The 19,837-nt window shown below is 42.1% G+C and overlaps 1 protein-coding gene across 1 annotated transcript in view; it reads right to left on the bottom strand.

The window, feature by feature from the left end:
• The window catches only part of aopep (aminopeptidase O (putative)), a 105,433-nt gene that overhangs the window by 71,037 nt on the left and 14,559 nt on the right, over window positions 1–19,837 (bottom strand). Inside the window, exons 6-7 of the mRNA XM_072681851.1 lie at window positions 2,909–3,098; window positions 1,972–2,078 (exon numbers count right to left, since the gene is read on the bottom strand). Coding sequence (XP_072537952.1) covers window positions 1,972–2,078; window positions 2,909–3,098 — 297 coding nt within the window. The remainder of the gene's footprint in view (window positions 1–1,971; window positions 2,079–2,908; window positions 3,099–19,837) is intronic.

Raw genomic sequence — 19,837 nt, 5'->3', positions numbered from 1 at the left:
ATAGTACTACACTATCATGAATGTAACTTGCTATATGATCCTTCTTTCTACCTTACACTAGACTTAGCAACTCAAGAATCAGGAGTCTGAGCATTTGACCCATGAGAATTACTGAGCATTACTGTAGGAGGGGTGAGTGGAGGGGCCCCAGATATGGGCTGTCAGGTGGATCTGCGAAACCTGCTGGTAATGTGGCAATGAAATTCCGAAACAGCTCTGTAGGCCTGCTCTCTCATACACACACACACACACACACACACACACACACACACATACATACACATACACACATACACACACACAGTTATTTTCTCTCTCTCTTAAGCTAAGCCAGGAGTAATGTACTCCCACCCACAACCTCTGCAGAACCCCAGCAACCAGGCCAAGAGGCACTGTGCTCTTAAATGGAGGATATTTGATCACACGCCACTTCACCTCTTCCTCAAGCAATGATACATTGGAAATGATTTGCTTGTTAAATCCTTTTTAATGAAATTAAGGTAGTAAATATAGCAGAAAGAGCGATTTTTAAGGCAGTGGTGAACTGAGACTGAGGGAAGAGTGGGCAAGAAAAAACTGAGAGCTTTTTTTTTTTTTACTTGAGGGTGGAAGTCTACAAAACTGTAAACTTCAGGCTGCATCATATCCCAAGCTGCATTTTGGACCACAATCCTATAGCACAGAGCTTCTCAACAGGCAGGCAAGATTCGCACAGTACTGGGCAAAAACCGGGATGACATGGGAAGCAATGGAAATGCAGGAATCGCAATGTGGTGTTCACAGTAGTTCTAAGCACTGTGTGTTAGGGGAGTCCCATCTTGCTGACGGGAATTGTAAATGACTAAATTGTGAAGAAAATGAACTGAAATTTTGGTGAATTTTAAACACTCTTTTTAACCACCACTGCACAGCAGTAGAAAGGAATTCAACCTCTACATTTAATCCATTTATGGCAGTGAACACACAAACACTAACACTAGCGCTTTAAGCAGCATTATGCAAAAATGAGTATTTCTTGTTCCTGGTCTTTTCCTATATGCTTTAAACCACCACTGTCTAAGACTATGTAATGTAATACTATCTGATTTCACACGAATATGACTCTCAACGTCACAAAGATCCTGCATGTGTTTTCCTGCCCACCAAAGTTACATAGTGCCGAGTCTGGAGGAACAACAAAAGAAGCACTACATTAACATACTGTAGCTGCATGGATTGAGTAGTATCTCCACCTCCAGACATACACATTGCCACAGTCCTACAACTTAGGCCTACTTGAAATCTCCTGTGTATATGAAATCTGGTACTGTATGTTGGGCAGTCCTTAAATTGTAATGAACGTAGGAGTTCAGGAGGTTATACTAGAGCCAAAATGCTATTTTAAGCCAGTGAAGGTAGAGAAGACAGAAGAAAGCAGGTAGGAGAGAACCGAGACTGCAGGGGAGTGGGCAAGAAAAAACATGAACCCTTGATTTGACTTGAGGGTGGAAGTCTAGAAAACCGTAAACTTCAGGTGGTGTCAAATCCCAAGATGCATTTTTTTTTACCATAGCCCATCAACCAGAAAAGACACATACAGCACTGTGCAAAAGCCAGGATGATTGGCATGATTGGCCAAGTAATCTATATTGGTTGGCCCTTCATTGTGAATGTATTGAGCCCTCCACTTGTGATATGTATCAATAACACACCAACCACGTTCAGGAGGGTAGACTGTGCCTGAAAGACCCATAAAAGGCATTAAAACCTGTAAGTTACCCTAAGATCCAGTGTGTATAATACCACTGGAAACTGGTCATATTAACTGCAGTAAAAATACAACCTGGGCATCAGCTACTGTTAAGAAGCAGTGTGTGTGTGTGTGTGTGAATGTCTGTGTAAGTGGCAGTTGCACATCATTATCACTAATGAGGCTACATGGTCTGAAAGAGAGGCAGATAGTGAGGGTGTGTGAAAGGTGACTGGTCAAACCTGAGGACCAGCAGCTCCTCTTCTGAGTTCACCAACTCATCCTTCAGCCTCCTCCAACGCAGCAGGGCCTTCAGCCGCCTCTGCTCCTCATCCTCGCTGCGAGCCAGCTGAAAGAGTGAGGGTCAGCGAGTTTGAGAGAGAGACAGACGGGAAAGCAATAAAAATAAAAATAATAAGATGGTTATCACATCACACAATGCAAAACTGAAATGCCAAAGCAATAGACTGCTTACATTTCTAAGTCACTCAGGCAAACCCTATAACTGCAGCCCAGTCTGCTAAACAGCATGTGGCACAGTCCCTGCTTATGTACAAAACCCATCAGCGAATCCAGTTCAAATCTCTGTGCAATTGTCTGTGGCAGCCTTATACTTGTAATGAAGCTCTATATGAGCAGGCTTACACAGCACTAGTCACCCTGCACATCCACGTGTCATGAAACGTGTGGCATTGACTATAATATGAATCTTTATATTCATTCATTCATTATTTTATATTCATTAACTTATCACTTCGGTTTGAGTTGTTTGTATTATTTAAATAAGCATGTATATTGCTGATGATTCATTAAATGATAAACAATAATAATGTCATTGTCTGTTCGGAATATTCTTCCCCTAGACCAAATCACCAATTCTGGATATTCTGTTTATCATGCATGTAACATTGCGCCTGATTAACCAACCGGTCTTAAGAAGAAATTTCTTCTTAAAAGCCTTTAGCACAGTTTTCACAAAGATTCGGACATTGACCAATAGGGGTGATAGGTTAATATCAAAACTTAAGGAGTAATAAAAGTACCTGAACTATATACCATTCATCTAGATGTGTGTATATATATATATATATGCAATTAAATGATGATTAAATGATTAAAGCCACCAGAACAACCAGTACTGTTCTGACCATGCTGCTGATTCTGCAATGGAGCAGATACCTGCTGGACTTTGGCCCAGAACACATCCTCAAGGTAGGTGGCAAAGCCCTCACTGATCCACTCCTCCGTCCAATCCCGTGCTCCAATGGCCAAGCCAAACCAGGAGTGGGCGATTTCATGGCACAGCCTCGCCCCACACAGGCCTCTCTCACCCGCCAGCACACTCTGGGACAGGAAGATAATATGTGGGCTGGAAAAGACACACAAACACAGTTAGATACATGTGAATAATCTGGCTAATGTTAGCATTTGTTTATGTCTTGGTTAATAGTTTATGTTGAAAGGATGCACCAACAATATATTATTAGTCACTGTGTGAATATGTCTTTCTCCTAAAGGGCCCACATCCTACAGCCATCAAATCTCATCAATTCAAACTCCTTTTTTGGGGAGTTTTCTGAACCAACCACAGTACAGAAATTACACATACAGGATCAGAAGTATACAAACACGTCAAGTCAAGTCAAGTCAGATTTATTTGTATAGCGCTTTTTACAATTGTTGTCGTCACAAAGCAGCTTTACATAAATAGTGAATACATATACATACACCCACTTAGGGAATTGATTCAGCGGTCCTGAAAGTTCCATGCCAAAGCCAAGGCCTCTTAACTCTCTGATAGTGATCATGATTGACTAAAGCTGACAGCTTTTCTGTGCTCTCCTAAAAAGGTTTGTGACGGAACACATTGGATTGACCGACACACAGTACAATGGAAAAGTCCAAGGGGATCAGAGAAGGATGGATGATCATATATTTACATTAGACAGGAATGTATATTGGAGAGGTTATTGGGAGGTGTAGCCCCTTTGCCAGAGTCTGAAAGAGTTACAGCAGGTTCTCAGTATCACTGTCTAAGGCCAAGTAAGTTTTACACTCCCATGGACTGAGAAGCCGATGTCCAGGAAAGAAACGACACCTTTAACCCCAACAATGCTGGACCAATTGTTAAGCATGGGGATAGTAGCATCATGCTCTGGGGCTGCACAAAGTGGATGGAATAGCCATTTTCTTCAGCATAACCTCAAAACATCAGCTAGAGTGTCTAAACTCCTATGAGTGAACTCTTATGGACTAATCTCAAGAGTTACAGTACATAAATGTTTGCTTTAGATGCTGTAAAACACAAATAATGCAGAATCTGAAAGATCATCAACTTTCAAAAGACAAAAAAAAAACCCTCTTCAAAACTCTCAAAAATGAGAGGTATGAGAGTTTCTCATAAAAGAGATGATATGTTGTCTCAGCTCCGACGTCACCTCAGATCCAGTTTTGGCATATCACACACCTCGGCCACCCTGAACCGACTTCAAAGTCTGGGATTTTCCTCTCCCAGTCGCTCTATCATTAAGGAGGAGGATCCCGGAGCCCAAATGATGCCTGCGGATTTTGGAGAAGCTATCCGGACTACACCCTTTACCCAGCATTCCTGCTCCATGTGCTAATAGGGCTAAATTAAAGAGCATGCGCACCAAAACGTCAGCCATGCCTGTCAGCAGCTCAACCTCTCTTCAAAAACAGCTCAGGAACAGGCCAGCGAATGCAAACGACTCACGTCAACAATGCCGTCAAGTTCATAGCACAAGTTAACCACCAAGCACATACAACTGCTCAGACGTATATGTAAACGTATTGTAGAAGCCCAGATTTGATAGGGGAAAAAAAAGCTAAATACACACTGTTTGACATGTCTGGTGTCTGAAATTAGCTTCTTAACCCCTTAACACTCCCAGGCTTGTTACACACTAAGGTGTATTACTCAGTAACTACAGGGGCTTCTGTAAAAACGGGTGGGGCTATTCTTTGGTAATAGTTTGTAAGTTTGTAATAACACTTTCGGTCAATCAGCAGGTTTTGCAGTGGAGCTACAAGGATAATATAGCTAACTTCAATTGGCTGACACTGCAACATAGGGTCATCTATAAAAAAAAATAAAAATAAAAAAGACTTTGTTTGACTAAATTTAAGATTTGAAAATGATTGCTACTAAAGTTGTAGCCAAGATTTTAAGACAGAAATCACTACAGTGACTTGGATGAACTGCTATAAAATATATCTTCAATTAAAATGTAACTTTTTCTGGCAACAAAAACATATGTAAATATTTTATTTATTTATTTATTCATACATTTCCATGAAGTGTCTTCCACACGCAAATTTAAACGAAGGCTCATTTCTGCTCGGATACAGATGCGGACGGAGCCTCCTGTCCATACTCTATGTCCACTCTGTCTGTATTTGTGCACATTCTCTGAAAGCTTACGGATATGGGTGGAATGGAGCAGTGCAGTGTAGCCAATAAATAATCAGCCTGACATTTTTTGAGAGGAGCTTTTGTATAATTAATGACCACTGCTCTTGTTGGCAGCCTCAGGAGGGGGAGCGGAGTAAGGGGTGTGGCTTTGTGCAAGAGGTGCAAAGCTTGCTTACACCTTAAGACTAGACATAGTCACTAAATTGCGAGAATGTGCCAGCTTTTAATTCATTTCAAAAGTTGCAAATATGGTTTGTGTTAACCTCACTATGATGATGCTCATTGTTGCCAGCATAGGTAATAGGGATTTGACTACAATGCTAGAATCAAGCTTCCGGTGATAAATGTTATAGAGAGTTGCCACTCTTCAGAGAACTGGTGACACTTGAAGTTTAACCTCCTGAGACCCGGGCTTTTGCTTGGTGTGCATTTTTTTTATTTCTCCTATTTGAGACTTATAAGTATAAAACTAAACTTTGTACAGCAAGTTTTGCAAAAAACAATGTCCCCATATAGAGGCTCAGAACTGAAGTATTTTTTTTTTACTGTGTTACACATTTAAACCGGAATGTTTCTGCCAAACTACCGCTTTAAAAAGACGATTCCAGCCACAAATAAAACTTCCCGTGGTGCTATGCTAGCGTTAGCGTCTTTTTTGAGAATTCCCTTGGGTGACCTTTCCTGGAGGCTGGCCAGCGTGTGCCCATACAGCAAACAGCCTTTTATTGGCACGCCGTTCAGAACAGTTCCGACAAGTGAGGGAACCAACACCCATTTCTTTTATGTTCTCAGACCTTGACTCGCCTGCATAATGGTTTTCAAATGTGACACACTGTCAGTGGATATGTAAAGCTCCTATTCTAAAGACAGATCACTGACAGATCATCGTTTGGGATGATAATATAACCCAAGAGCTTTCCTCGCTCCCTCCCGCCCTCTTTCAATGGCACCAAACAATCCTCTGGCTTCGCTCTCAAAGGACTTCTTTTCACTCCACTGCATACAATGGCCTCGGCAAAAGCACAGGAAGCCCATACAAAGTGCTAGGTCTGACTCAGAGCAGAACGTGGCACCCATACTTTCCCTTCAGGTTGTTATGATTCACCGAAGTCATCAAGTTGTTGCCGGTGAGTACGCCTAAACAGCTCTCCTCATAAATAGAGTTTACCGAGCCTGAGAGTATGCTTCCCCCTGTTATCTAAACAAAGAGGAATGAAGGGTTTAAAGGAGCTGCTACAGGAAAGCAGACGCTGGCTAACGTCCAAAGGAACACACTGTTAGACGTGCTCACCTGTTTTGACCTGAACAACTGCAGAGATTATAGGGCAAATGCAGTATACTCTATAAAAGAATGTAAATTCTGATCGGATGCATTTCTAAAGAAGTACACATGCAGATGCAAAAAAAAAAAAAACTCCTGGTCTATAATTTACTGTAGAACTAGCAGTCAGGCCATTGATGTTTGTTTTTTTTCTCCCTTTTCTTTTCCAGGAAACAGGACATGAGCTGTCTCATAACTATGCTGATTATACGTGAAGAACACTTTCTGAACAGCAGACACGCCACACGCCATCTAAGAGGAAATTTCGAATGCAGTCTGCAAGGGCACACTAGATTCACCTTTTGAACAAAGTGTATGTTTCCTAACAAAAGAAGCCATTGAATAAAGACTTTCGGCAAAAACAGCAGCAAAGTGATGTAATTAGATTGGCCGGAACACTTTAGCGCGAGTGCATTCCAGTGCTGGGCTTGAATCCTGCTCTTCTGAATGGAACAGGAATGGTGGGAGTCAAGTTGAGGTCTGGAAGACTTAAGATCTTAGCTTAAGTTATTAGTTAGTTTACTAGTTAGTACGGGGGTGGATTCATAATGCTTTGGGCTTGGCGTTACAGCCAAGTGGCACAGGGAATGTTTTACAGATCGAGGGAAGAGCAAATTCAATGAAATACCAGCAAATTCTGGAAGCAAAACATCAGACAGTATGTAAAACCGTCCCCTGGCCCGAACATCACGTAAAATCTGTGGACAGACCTCAAAAGATGACTCATGCTCACAGGACTAGAAACCTTCTGCAAGGAAGAATAGGCAAAAATCCCTCAAATAAGGGATGCATTTACAAGCTGTGATACTTGTCATGGCGTGTGAGGCCAGACCTGAAGGGATGAACACTCGCAGAGATAGAGATCAAAGCAAGATGCTTTATTAACAAAACCAAACAAAGGGATAAGAAGCAGCTATGTGGGCAAAACCATGAACAGAACCAAAACGTGACAACCCAAAATGGCGAACACAACAAACCTGGGACTGGGAGGAAAAGGGAGCTGAATGAGAGTAAAATTAGGAGGAGAACTAAAGGGGAGATACCGAAACCAAGGACAGAGCTGTGCTCTGTGTACAAAAGGGGGGAGGCTGGGGAACCAGACGCTAGATCGAAAGGCAAGACCGACCTAACGTTACTTTGCAGCATACTGCCTTTAACGTGGGTCGCCTTGAAACCTGAGCAGGAAGCGAACGCACCTCGCTTGCCTCTAGGGTAGGGTGGAGACTTTCTCCCGAATGTGGACCGCAATCTTGAGCCAACCTGAACACGCCGGTAACGCGTCTTAAGAGATCCCAATGGAGTCAGTTCACGACAGTGAACAACAGGGGGTAACGCTCCTTAAGGACTCCCAGTCCCAGGTGAAATACATGAACAATGAACGATCAATGAATCAACTCAACTGAACAGAATTGAACCGGAACTCTTTATTTGGGCCTGTGGGCGGCGGCTCGGGATCGCCCCGGGGGAGGGCGCAATAATGAGGGCCTAACAGCTTTTTGGAAATGCTTTCCTTATTTCACCATCTTAGCATCTTACTGCCACCCCTAAACTAGTCAAATCTGCAGCTCCAAATCTACTCCTCACCGCTGAAACCGAGATATGCTCTAGTGTTAAGCTGTCCTATAAGGTGTTGACATGTGAGCCACCCATCACATACAAGCTGTTGACTCTCAGAAGTGTTCGGAAGTGTTCTGATGCTGTTGTGGATTTGGGTCAGCCAGTCCTCTTCCTGTTAGTTTTCTCCAATTTCCAAGCTCCTTTAGTTTGTGTTGGAAACTGTAATTTCTCCAAAAGGCAACTTTTGTGAAGTTATAAAGCTCTAAAGCATTTCTTTGTTATTTGTACTTTTTTAGTAATCACTAGAGCAATGTGCAATGTCGTCTAAACACCATGCTTTTATACAGCAAAAGGTTGGACATCTGTATTATTGCATCAATGTTCAAACCTCCATTTACTTTCATTGCTACAGAGCAGCTGTAAGTTGTTAACCAATGACGACTTGTTCCCTGGAAAAAAGGGGACAAAGGGAGTATTTTCAGCCCCCTTGGTAGTTTACTGCTTACCTTTGTACCATCACAAGTCCAGTAACTAGACTTAAACCTCTGAAATGTCAATAAAAACTGGAAAAATAAGGGTGATCTTAAACTTTTGACCAATTGTGTATAAAACAAACATGTGTTTTAAGTCTATACTATGCAGTTCCATATGGAACCTCTATGAGCATTCATGTCTATTAGGTCTTTAGCATTTCTAAGCTGATCTTAACGTAGTCCAGCTAAACCAGGTCTTTACAAGCCTAGGGCTGCCTTTTATGACAGTCACTTTCATTTTAGACTGACCCAATATCAAAGTAACTCCTAAAGACCAATGCTGTTTATTCCCATCTGGTACCATTTCTCCCCCTCTTTATAATATACCCCTCTATGCACCTTGAGCTGTGCAAAGTCAAAGTCAGGTTTTCAAATGCTCCTTGACTGACTGCATAACCTGCTAAAGAACGTGGCATACGTAATGAAGACCAAACTGACAAACATGGACTCAGATGGATAAAGGCCACATTTTCATCTGCTGTTCGAATGCCTAATGTAATTCTGGAAAGGGAACAGTCAAAGGATTTTAAAAAAACAGTACAAATAAACAATTCCTTTTTCTGTGTGGCCGCTGCCCTTTTGCATAAAGGTTAAAATGTGCTGAGCATGGGAGTGAAATGAGAGCCTAAAATGAACAGCACATTCTTTCACACACACTCACAAACACAAATACCAGCTGTAGGCCTGGGCAATAGGACGATGGGGTTGAGGAGGCAATATTATCAAGAAAATATGAATGATTATCCTGCTTTTGTTGGAGTGACCGTCTCTACTGTACAGGCAAGGCTTTCTATTAGATTGTGGAGGAGCATTGCTGTGAGGATTTGACTGCATTCAGCAACAAGAGCATTAGTGAGGTCAGGGTGTTGGATGATCACCAACCCACCTCATCCACAGCTCCTCAACTCATCTCAAAAGTACTGGATGAAGCACCAACCATCATTCCAGAGAACACAGTTCCACTGCTCCACAGCTCAATGCTGAGGGGCTTTCTACCACTCAAGTCCACACCTGGAACTAGGCATGGGGTGCCAATAGATTCTTGTTTATCTGTTCCAGAGAGTCCTATTCTATTTGCGATGCTTCTCTACAGGGAATAAACAAGCTGAGTGTATGTATTTGCACATCCGCGCCAGCAATGGGTGCAACCTGAAGTAGCTAAATAATGCATTAATCAGAAGGGGTGTCCACAAACATTCAGGCATATAGTATACCTCAGTAATAATAAAATACAAGACTCCACTCCCATGCTACACTTGCCTACCTCTGCAACTGTTTTTGACTGTAAATTGCACTGGATAAAGCAAATCTACTAGATGGTGTAAATGTAAAAATGCTGTTTTCCAGCATAGGGTAGAGAGAAAGAATAGCATAATGGCTCCAATTTCAAACCCAACTGAATCAAGCTCATACTTTCCTCTCGGCGGAAGGCCAGAGCCCAAACACGGCCGCTTGGGGCAGGGGGGCGGCTGGAAAGAACAAATCATGCCTCGTCTAAAATTATCCCCAGGAGTTTATTTGTACCCTTTGTGCATTAAGCTTATTTCCCAACAGTTAAATAAGCGGCCTTTTGTAGTTAGAGCCAACAACTGTCACACAACCAAAGGCTGCCATTCTATTACTGACTGCATCCAACGCCATCCAAGTCGCTCTGAGCGAGGGAGAATCCATCAAGGCTGAGACAAATGTAATCTTAACCAGCAGTAGCAGCGGTAAAAACGGAGGTACACATATAGATTACAGCACAAAGGCAGGCACCTCCTACCCTTAATGTCAAAGTCAACAGTTTTGTTCACAAGAGCACTTTAGGGGAATATATAAGAGAATCATATTTACACGCCCAAGGCTGTTCTTATGGACGCGCATGACTTCAGTTTCAGTCAAAATGGCAATCTGATCTTCTCACCGCTATCACTACCTCTGCTTAGACCACTTTCAGATTCGCTTTTGAGTGCTATAGAAGCTTATAGGGTGCTGCTAGATGATGATGATGTCTGAGCACGGGGGGGAAGCCCAGGCCTCAAGGTTGGAAAAACAGACTTGTGACCGGAAGGTCGCCGGTTTGATCCCCTGAACCGACAGGACATGGCTGAAGTGCCCCTGAGCAAAGCACCTAACCCCCAACTGCTCCCCAGGTGCCACAGCTAGCGCTGACCACCACTCTGGAAATGTGTGCTCACTGTCTTCTCCAGAATATGTGTGCTTACTAGTGTGTTTGTGTGTTTATGCAAGGATGGGTTAAAGGCGAAAGTCAAATTCATTTGTGTGTTGGTTCATATTTGCCCAAGAATCCATGTTCTATTACTCTTAAGGTAAAGTGGAGTCAACAATTGTACATTTTTGTAATATTTGGCAAAGTAAAAACACCTACATAGCAAATGACATTTAGACCAGTCGTGATGTATTCTCAGAAAGAATTGTGATTAACTACATTATTGTTGTTTAAAGACTCTGATACAATGCAGATTTATCAGTATAGGAAAGCAATTACACAAATAAAACTTTTCATTATTAATAGTTTGGGAGTTTGTTCATAGTAAAAACTACTTACTTTAGTCACTTAGATCAAGAAATCTGAATTACTTTGCATGAACAAGCAAAAACAAGTCAGGTCAGCAGATTTCACCCTGATTTTGCACCAACAGACAAACTCTAAAGGGCTTCTCAGTCTTGCACAGAAAGGGCTTGCACAAAACAGCGCTCCCACATGCAGTTCCTGACATTTTCACAATGGCTCCTGGCATCATTTATTTGCATTTTAGACATCTCTCTACACCCATCACTCACCAACTGCATGTATCCGTTCCCCCCAGGCTACCTTCTCTTATGTGTGAAGTTGTATTTTAATGTAATGGTCCTGGTTCCAAAGAACAGCCCCACCAGTTTGTACAGAAATCCCTGTAATTAAGGAATGAAACACTTTAGCGTAAACCACCTTAGTGCTGACCGTGTTTTAATGGCAGCATGTCTGTGATTATATAGGAAGTTATCTGTATGCATCCACCATTTTGTATGATCACTTATTGATCATTTATATTTAAATTGTGGAGCAATAGCTTTCCAAACTGTTAGAAAGGTCCCTGTCTAACTGTGTTTTTAGTTCCTAGCTTAGGAAGCTGGATGGGTTAGTTGTGTTTTGACATACTAGCTCTTTCACGTAATGAGCTCTCCACACTCATTTAGCTTAAAGCCAAACCACACATGCGGTTTTCTGGCTGAAATTATGCAGTCTTCACCTGACAAAGTCTGCTCTGTGTGTATGGAGGCGATGTTACCAATGTACCGGTCATTGTGTGTAAAGCCATGGTCTAGCCTTAACATGCAAACTACTGCTTGCTGCTCAGCTAGTTACTGTATTTGCTCACAAACTGCTAAATTATGCTGTAGCACTAGCTAAAAAAATAGCTTGGTCAGACTCAGAGAAGCATAGTCCTACAAGGGTAACATTAGTGTACTAGCTATGCTCCTAGAGTCAGTTACCAAGGCAGTGTCTGTGCATGTGTTTTGGGTGTGAGAGGGTCTAGTATTTGTATGGGTTTTAAGTGTTAAGGAAATGCCTGTTGTCTGAAGTATGCATCTTAAGATTTGAACTAAAGCTCTGAGGCAATTATATACATCTTTAAAATGGTATATATTTACCAAAGTACAAAATTTTGACTTCAAAAGGGGTGTTACTACTGTTCTATGATATACAATGTTCGTTAAAAAGCGCTGAAGCTATCCATATCGCTGCCGTCCAATGCAAAACATGTATGTCCATTTTTGCCAGTTTGTAATTTTCTCCATTGTTTGAATACACCAATAGAAAATATCTGTATTACTTATAACTATAGAATAAACTCCTATTTTACTTTGACTTCCATTTAAAGCAAAAAGCATTTTTGCCTTGTTCTGTAAAGTCACCATTTTGGAGATTGAACGATATGCAAGGTCATGGTTGTTGATCAGTGACCTTCAAAAAAAAGACTATTTGACCCAAGTGCAAGAAGCTGTAGAGCTTAAACAATTAAGAGCTGGATACTGGACAGGGTGTGCAATTTACGACACAGTTTAATTACAAATGTCAGAGAACTAAACCAAAAGGCATTCTTTATGTTTCAGTAGACTAAATAATAAGAGTAACTAGATTTTTAGGGAATTTAATGGTCTTTGAACATGGTGTCCCTGGTATGCATCAAAATTGGCACAACTCCCCAGAATCCTAAATGCTTAACAGGAGTTTTTTTAAATATTGTAAATAACTTGTTGGAAAAGTTGGAAAAACAGATGGTGAAAGACCACATGAGTAAACATTTATTTAATAATTATTTACATGCAGAAGCTATGTAGTGTTTCAAGACCAGATCTAAAAACCTGGGGTCAAAATTCTTTGACTGAGAGTTAAAAAAAATATCTTAATCATCTTGCAATTACTAAACTGTTAGGGACATTGTAGAGCATTATACAAAGCAAAAATTATGCCCATAAGTAAAATATGTACAATATCAGTACCAGTCAAAAGTTTGAATACACTGTTTTTTATTTATTTTTATTATTTTCGACATTTCCAATTAATATTGAAGATATCCACACAATGAAGGAACACAGAATTATGGAATTATGTAGAACCCCCAGGCAATGTAAGGGGTATCTCACCAAGGAGGAAAGTGATGGCGTGCTGTGTCAGATGACCTGGCCTCCATGATCACCCAACCTAAAACCCATTTGAGGTGGTTTAGGAGGAGTTGGACCACAGAGTGAAGGAAAAGCAGCCTTTGAATATAGAATTTGTTTGCTTATAATGCCACATGTTCCTTCATAGTTTTTATTTTAAATTAATAAAACCATTTAATGAGAGGTGGGTCCAACTTTTGACTGGTACCGTATGTGATGAGATTTTCATGAACAGTGTGTTTCCAATTCCGAATCAGAAACGTGAGAGGTCACTGTTTGGTGAAGACGCGCTCTAAAAAACTGTAGTTGTTAAGAAAGGGAAAAGCTAGCAAACCTGGATGAACCAGTCTACTAAATGCGCCTGAAAACACTCCTAAAGACCTAAAGTTTACTGGACTGTGTGCTCCCATATATGAGGTTTCATCCTTTGAGCCTTAGTTAGCTGGATGTTCCTGGCTACACATCACTGTCAATCACTTGATCGCTACATTTAACTTGAGCAGATAGTTGCATGTTTCATTCACGGTTTGGCCGTTTTCCCTAATAAACGCAGTAGTAGTGTTCCAGAATGTTTTGCCACTCAGTCCGACTAAAGGGGGCGTGTTCCAGCGGGAACGCGACGTCAGTGCAGACCCTCTATTGTGGTAGTTGTCACCTCATTGCATAGCTCTGGCTCCCCTTAAAATGAGTGCTTCACCTGGCTTTTTATGAAGATCGGATGCATTTCTTTTGACTTTACCCAAGTTTTATTGTCTCCCAAACATCAATTCAAGAGTTCAATCGCTGGTTTCACACCCACAGTGAAAAAGAAGTTCTCACTCACTCACACACACACACACACACACAAATGGACTTTCCTCACAAAGCAGCTTTCCTTTCAATATGGTGGTGACATATTAGTCGACTCTGGGAACATGAGAAGGTCACAGGTGGGGCAAATGTCCATGCGGTACACAAGTAGAGAGAGCATATCGCTCATAAATGCACATCAAACAGGCCAGCACACGATGCTTCAGACAAAAGGGGGTCATTGATAATCTCTCAAAAGCACTCCTATGATATATTACAGACTGCTCTGCTTTGAAAGGAGCGGTTGCTTATTGTCACGATCCAGGTCCTGTCTTTCTCTACTTCCAATCCCGCTTTATATTTCACAATGAGGACTGACAGGGTCTTACACAACAAACGCCTACCACAATCCCCTTCCCTTCTTTCCCCCCCAAAACAAAACAACAAAAAAAAAAAAGAAATCCCTGACTTTGAATGTCTGGAATTCTTGTCTGGACTGTAGCTCAGTTCTTGGAGTGCTGTGTGGGCCCTGTCCACATGCAGTACATTATATGCAGCAAAAACTGAATCCTGCCAATAAACATTCCACTGCCATATCAGAAGCTGTGGACCTCTGGGCCGGTGTGGTCATTTTGTTATTTTCCATTAGCTTTCAGATGAGCTCTCTGTCCAACAGGAGGTAATAATTATAATAATAAATAAGTCTTTTTAATGTATATAGCAATTTTCAAACATCTAAAGATGAAGGGCCAGTACAAGACGAGCACAGTGAACAAGCAAGAGTACAAGGGAGAGGGAGGTCAGCTACAGACACTGAAGTGTTACAGTATGCACAGTAAGGCACATTCTTAGCACTGAAGTTCTCCATGCCTGTACATCTCTACTGACCCAAAAGCTTAAGAAAAGTCAGCTCCAATCTGCTCAATACCAGATAAATAAGCCACAGACGCTTTGGAATTCTGTTCTGAGGAGCGCTAAAGCAAAGCTGAGGTGGAAGAATAAAGCACATGCTGAAAAGAATGCCCTGCCTACAGTGAAGCATGGCCACGGTGCTCTGTGGCTGTTTTGCTTCCTCTGGCACTGGAAACCTCCATGGGTTCCATGTTGGCCCCACATATGGATTCCCACTAGAGTCAGTGATGGGACCAGAAGAGGTAAACCATAAGCTCCATCTTGGTTGCACACTGCACAAGGAGCCTAGATACAACCAATGTGAGGTTAGGGTGTAATGAAATGAGGCCCATTTGGGAAGCCTAACTAGGTCCCAGTAACAACACATTTACAAACCCACCTAGAGCCCATGCCCACCTGGAACCCACGTAGCCCATGTTCCACACATGTAAGCCCCACATAAGCATACTAGCTGGGTTCTGTTTAGTTTAGATACACCCTCCACAGCATTCATTTTCCTTCAATGGACTTCTTATTTGGGCATGACTACAAAATGACGCACAACCTAAGACCTCCAGAACGCAAGGAAGACGATAAACATCTGCTATAGATGCTATCTCATAGCTGAGCAGGCATGCTGCTTTTTTCAGGAGCAATGTGATCCATGTGTAACTCCACTACTGTATGAACGTTGGAAAAACAGAAGCCCCCCCCCCCTTCACTGTTTGTGTACTTCGCTGGGCCCCTTCGCAACATGTTAACACTGACTGGGGCTGCATTAACGACGGTTCAGCAGTGGTGCTTTGAAAGTTCCGGGGGCGTTTGCCTGCGCAGGAATGGTCATCCGGGCCTGAGGAACAAAAGCAGATGTTTGCATAAAGGAGCGTGTTTACAGTGAGGCCTCGCTCTCCCTCCCTTACTCTCTCTCTCTCTTCATGAGCTCAAGGTTATCTTCTGTGTGAGAATGAGACCAGCACTCTGGCGTGTGTGGAATGCCGGGGACTGTACTCATGACTTTATCGCCCAGCAATCTCACTGACCTCTCGTTCCGGTAAAAAGTGAGGAAATGCCTCCTTCCGTTATGTCCCACAAAGAATGTTGAGTGGTGGACAGATGCTTCTTGGTCTAAAGCTCTGGTCTGTTACAGCAGCTAATTTGGGGTGTGCTAGACAGTCTCAGTCAACTGACCTGTTTTTTGCTCCACCCAAAAAAAAAAAACTTTTACAGGCTGTTGGAAAAATCTCATTGAACTGAATCTGAGACTGTAGCGTGCAACTCTCGAAAATTTTGAGTGAGCTGCTATGCATTTTGTATGCATGTGAAAGGTCACACTGTTGGGATAGCTGCCTCTCTGACTCAACTGTATATGTTTTATGTGGCTTATCAACCACGTTTATCCCTAAAAACTTGATTGCACAACCAACAAAAACTACACTCGGCCTCCCAAGACTTGTGAAATTCCTTCCATGATTTGAGGTGAATGTAACATCTTAAAGATACCAAAACTAATGAATGTATTCACTACGTTAAGTTGCACCTGTTGCTGACACAGATATAAAAAAAAAAAATAGGAGCACATAAATATGAACCTATTGACAGGTGTGGACTAGAGGGGTATAAAGCCCCCCAGCATTGAGCTGTGGAACAGTGGAACTGTGTACTCTGGAATGACAGTGGTTCATCCAATACGTTTGGGGTGAGTCAAGGAAGTTTGGGATGAGGTGAGGTGATGATCATTCAACATCATGACCAGACTAACGTTCTTGTTGCTGAATGCAATAAAATCCTCACAGCAATGCTCTAAAATCTAGTAGAAAGCCTTATCTGGAGAATAGAGACAGTTACCCCAACAAAAGCAGGATAAACTCTTTAATATTTATGATTTCTCAAGAAAGAATAAATGAGCAGGTGTCCAAAGACTTTAGTCCATATGGTTTTAATATTCATTTTTACTTGCAATGTTGTTTATATTCGCACATCTAAAGCATTTTAGTCATATCTATCTTCTATTATTATTTATTTATCCATCAGCAGTTAAATATATTTGTCTCTCTGATTTGTTCTGCGTATGTTCAGTATTGCTCACTCGCTCGTCCTGTCCTACAGGCGCCTTCATCAGGGACTACATCTCAGCCTCCCCTTCTGCAATAATTTTCATGCTTTGGGTCCCCGGGGTAAAAAAATTGGGAGTGTCAAGAGATGAGAAAAGTATTGATTTACATCGATCACAATAACAGCAGGCGAACAAAGAAGAATATCTGTTGGCACGAGTAGCCACTTTAACAGCTGTTGCCCTGTAAACAAAAACACCACATGCTTTGACTTAAATGTTTTACAGATTACAGAAAAGTCAGCTTTGATAAGCGGTTTGTTATGACTTTGGTGATCGACAAAATAAAAAACTCAGTCTTGTATAAATTTGATCAGGAGAGTCTCTTTTTACCATTCAGTATACCACCCACTGTTTTATCCTCCTGTCCATTGTTCCACTGAAATGAACGGATGAAAGGGATCGTTTCAAGTGATCATGTGATGCGTTTTTGACATTCTGACTAGATGTTTGATTCAATTTGTTCCACGAAAGTGCTCTACTAAGCACTGTCACCATGACCCGAGGATTGCTCCTGAGAGAGCACAACTGGCCTTGCTGCTGGGTAGATGGCACTCCCTCTGTCCCTACATCACTTCAGTATGACGCTGGCTGTCACAGGCGTCTGCTGGCTGATGCATTAGAGCTGGGCAACTGGTGCTTTCCTCTGAGCAAGTTGGTTGCCTGGTGATGTGATTAGCTGCAGTTGGAAAAGCAGTGGTGGCTGGTGATGCATATGTCGGGGGAAGCATGTATCAGTCCTTACCCTCCCAGTGTCAGAAGCATAACGTGATAGGGAGAGAGTACTAACGAGCAGGTTGGGTAATTGGCAAAAACTGGGTTTAAAAAAAAAAAAACTCACAACTATCATGTTCCATAAAGTTGCTGTTAAACTGTTGATTATTAACAGCTGAGATTCAAATGCCTTGCAGCACACTTTCCATGGTGCAACCCAATTGAGATTTATTAATAACACTGTAATTTCATTGATAACATTGCATAAAGTGGTTTGTCTGTTTAATTCACGCTAAAAATATTGAACTAGGTTTATTCAAGTCATAATTACTTTAAATCAAATAATAGTTCAGTATTTATTTGAGTTAAATAAACCTAGTTTAATTGCTTGTCACCACATGAAGTCATATTTTTAACATATGGTTTATATATACCTATATAAACATATAGTTCAAATTTCAAAAATCACACCTGAATTTGAGTTTTTATGAGCTATAGTTTCTGATGAAACCAAACTGTAGCTACGGCAGAAAGCAGAGCATGGATTCATCGACTGGGTTATTCAAGGTTTTATATCTGATTCCATACTGAAAAATACTAATTTAATCAAAGTGTCACACAGAGAGTAGACAACAATTTATGGTCCAATAAGGTGATCTGCAGAGGGGATCCAATCTGATAAGTATCGACAGAAATGATCTTAGGCTGCCAGGTGCATGGAGTTTGAGTTTTGCAAGGCCCAGGATGCTCATGAAAGACTGATGATCTGCCTGGCGTAATGCTGCCAATACAAAGTCTGCAATGCAATCAGATTCACCACTCTGTCTGGCTGCGCTGTCATTTGCCTATTTGCAAACACTCTGCTACACATTTCTTGGTGACAGGTCGCGTATGTAGATGTTCCTTCAGGCTTTGATCCTGAAACCGCAAGAAGAAGGAGAAGAAGGATGGAGAGTCAAAATCCCCGGCAGTAATATCCGCTCTCCATCTTCGACACAGTTCTAAGAATTCTTTTTTTAAGCTCTAACATCAGCTGTGCACATCTCAGTGGAGGTCCGGGGAGGAAGGGTGGTTCTCTTGGCCTGTTGAACTCTGATTAAGTTTAACGGCAGGCCTTCTCCAAGCATCATAGGATGAGGTGAACTGAAAACTTTGTGAAGGCTTTGAATGGTTTCATATATTTTGCAGTTGGGGCTGCAGATGCTCCCCCCCGGGGACCCTGTGCAATGGCTTCCCAGCATTCAGCTCCTGTGTGTAGCAGTTTAGGAGCGCAAGCGATTCCGCCACCGTTTCAACTGCCTCAAATCAGCCCTCCAGCCAAAATAAACTCTCTCGACCTTGATTCATTCAGACGCAGACACGCCGCACTGACCATTCATTTCCTTTACATCTCCCACCCATTTGGAACAGAGGTTCAGAGCCTTGTTTGAAAGTTCTAAGACGGTTACGTGCTTGCCGACAGCCTTTGAGCTTGGCAAAGGGGCAAAACGTAGGGGCCTCTGCCTTAGCCGAAGCTTTCCAGAGACGGTTACCCGTAAGGCAGATAAAGTGGGTAAAAAGCAGGGCCCCCCAAGATAACCAGGCAGGAATGTACTTATAATAACAACGTGTGCTCTAAATTGGACCCTGCTATCTTCATTAAAAGAGGGCATCTGGACATGAGAAGAGAAAGAGGCTTGAGTGCGGCCTCCAACCCAAAAAAAAAAAAAAAAAGGAGGAGCGTGGAGAGGTGAAAAAGTGCCACAGAGAGGACGAGCCAAACAGCAAGTACAAAGTCTCGCCTTTATGACCGCTAAACTGTCCTTTGAAACAGGCCTCGTTTCCCTTTTTTCTTCTTCTTCAGGTGCAGGCGTGCTTGGCATTCCTTCATCCGCTGGGGTTTTTGTGCGTGCACTGCGGATGGAAAAGGAAAGGGGTGGGGGACAAAAATCCCCTCTCAGTAGACTTTCAGAGAAAAACACCTCATCCTTGACAATTTGATTAACAGCTGTCTCTCGTGCCAAAGTCCCTCCGCTCTGAAAGACTCTGTTTCTGTCGCACACTTCTTAGGTTACCGAGCAATCACAGAGGAGCGGAGGAGAGAGAGCGCGAGCGTGACACACACACA

This window comes from Salminus brasiliensis, chromosome 6 (assembly GCF_030463535.1).
Source record: "Salminus brasiliensis chromosome 6, fSalBra1.hap2, whole genome shotgun sequence".
Lineage (NCBI taxonomy): Eukaryota > Metazoa > Chordata > Actinopteri > Characiformes > Bryconidae > Salminus > Salminus brasiliensis.
This window is presented reverse-complemented; position numbering and strand designations above follow the sequence as displayed.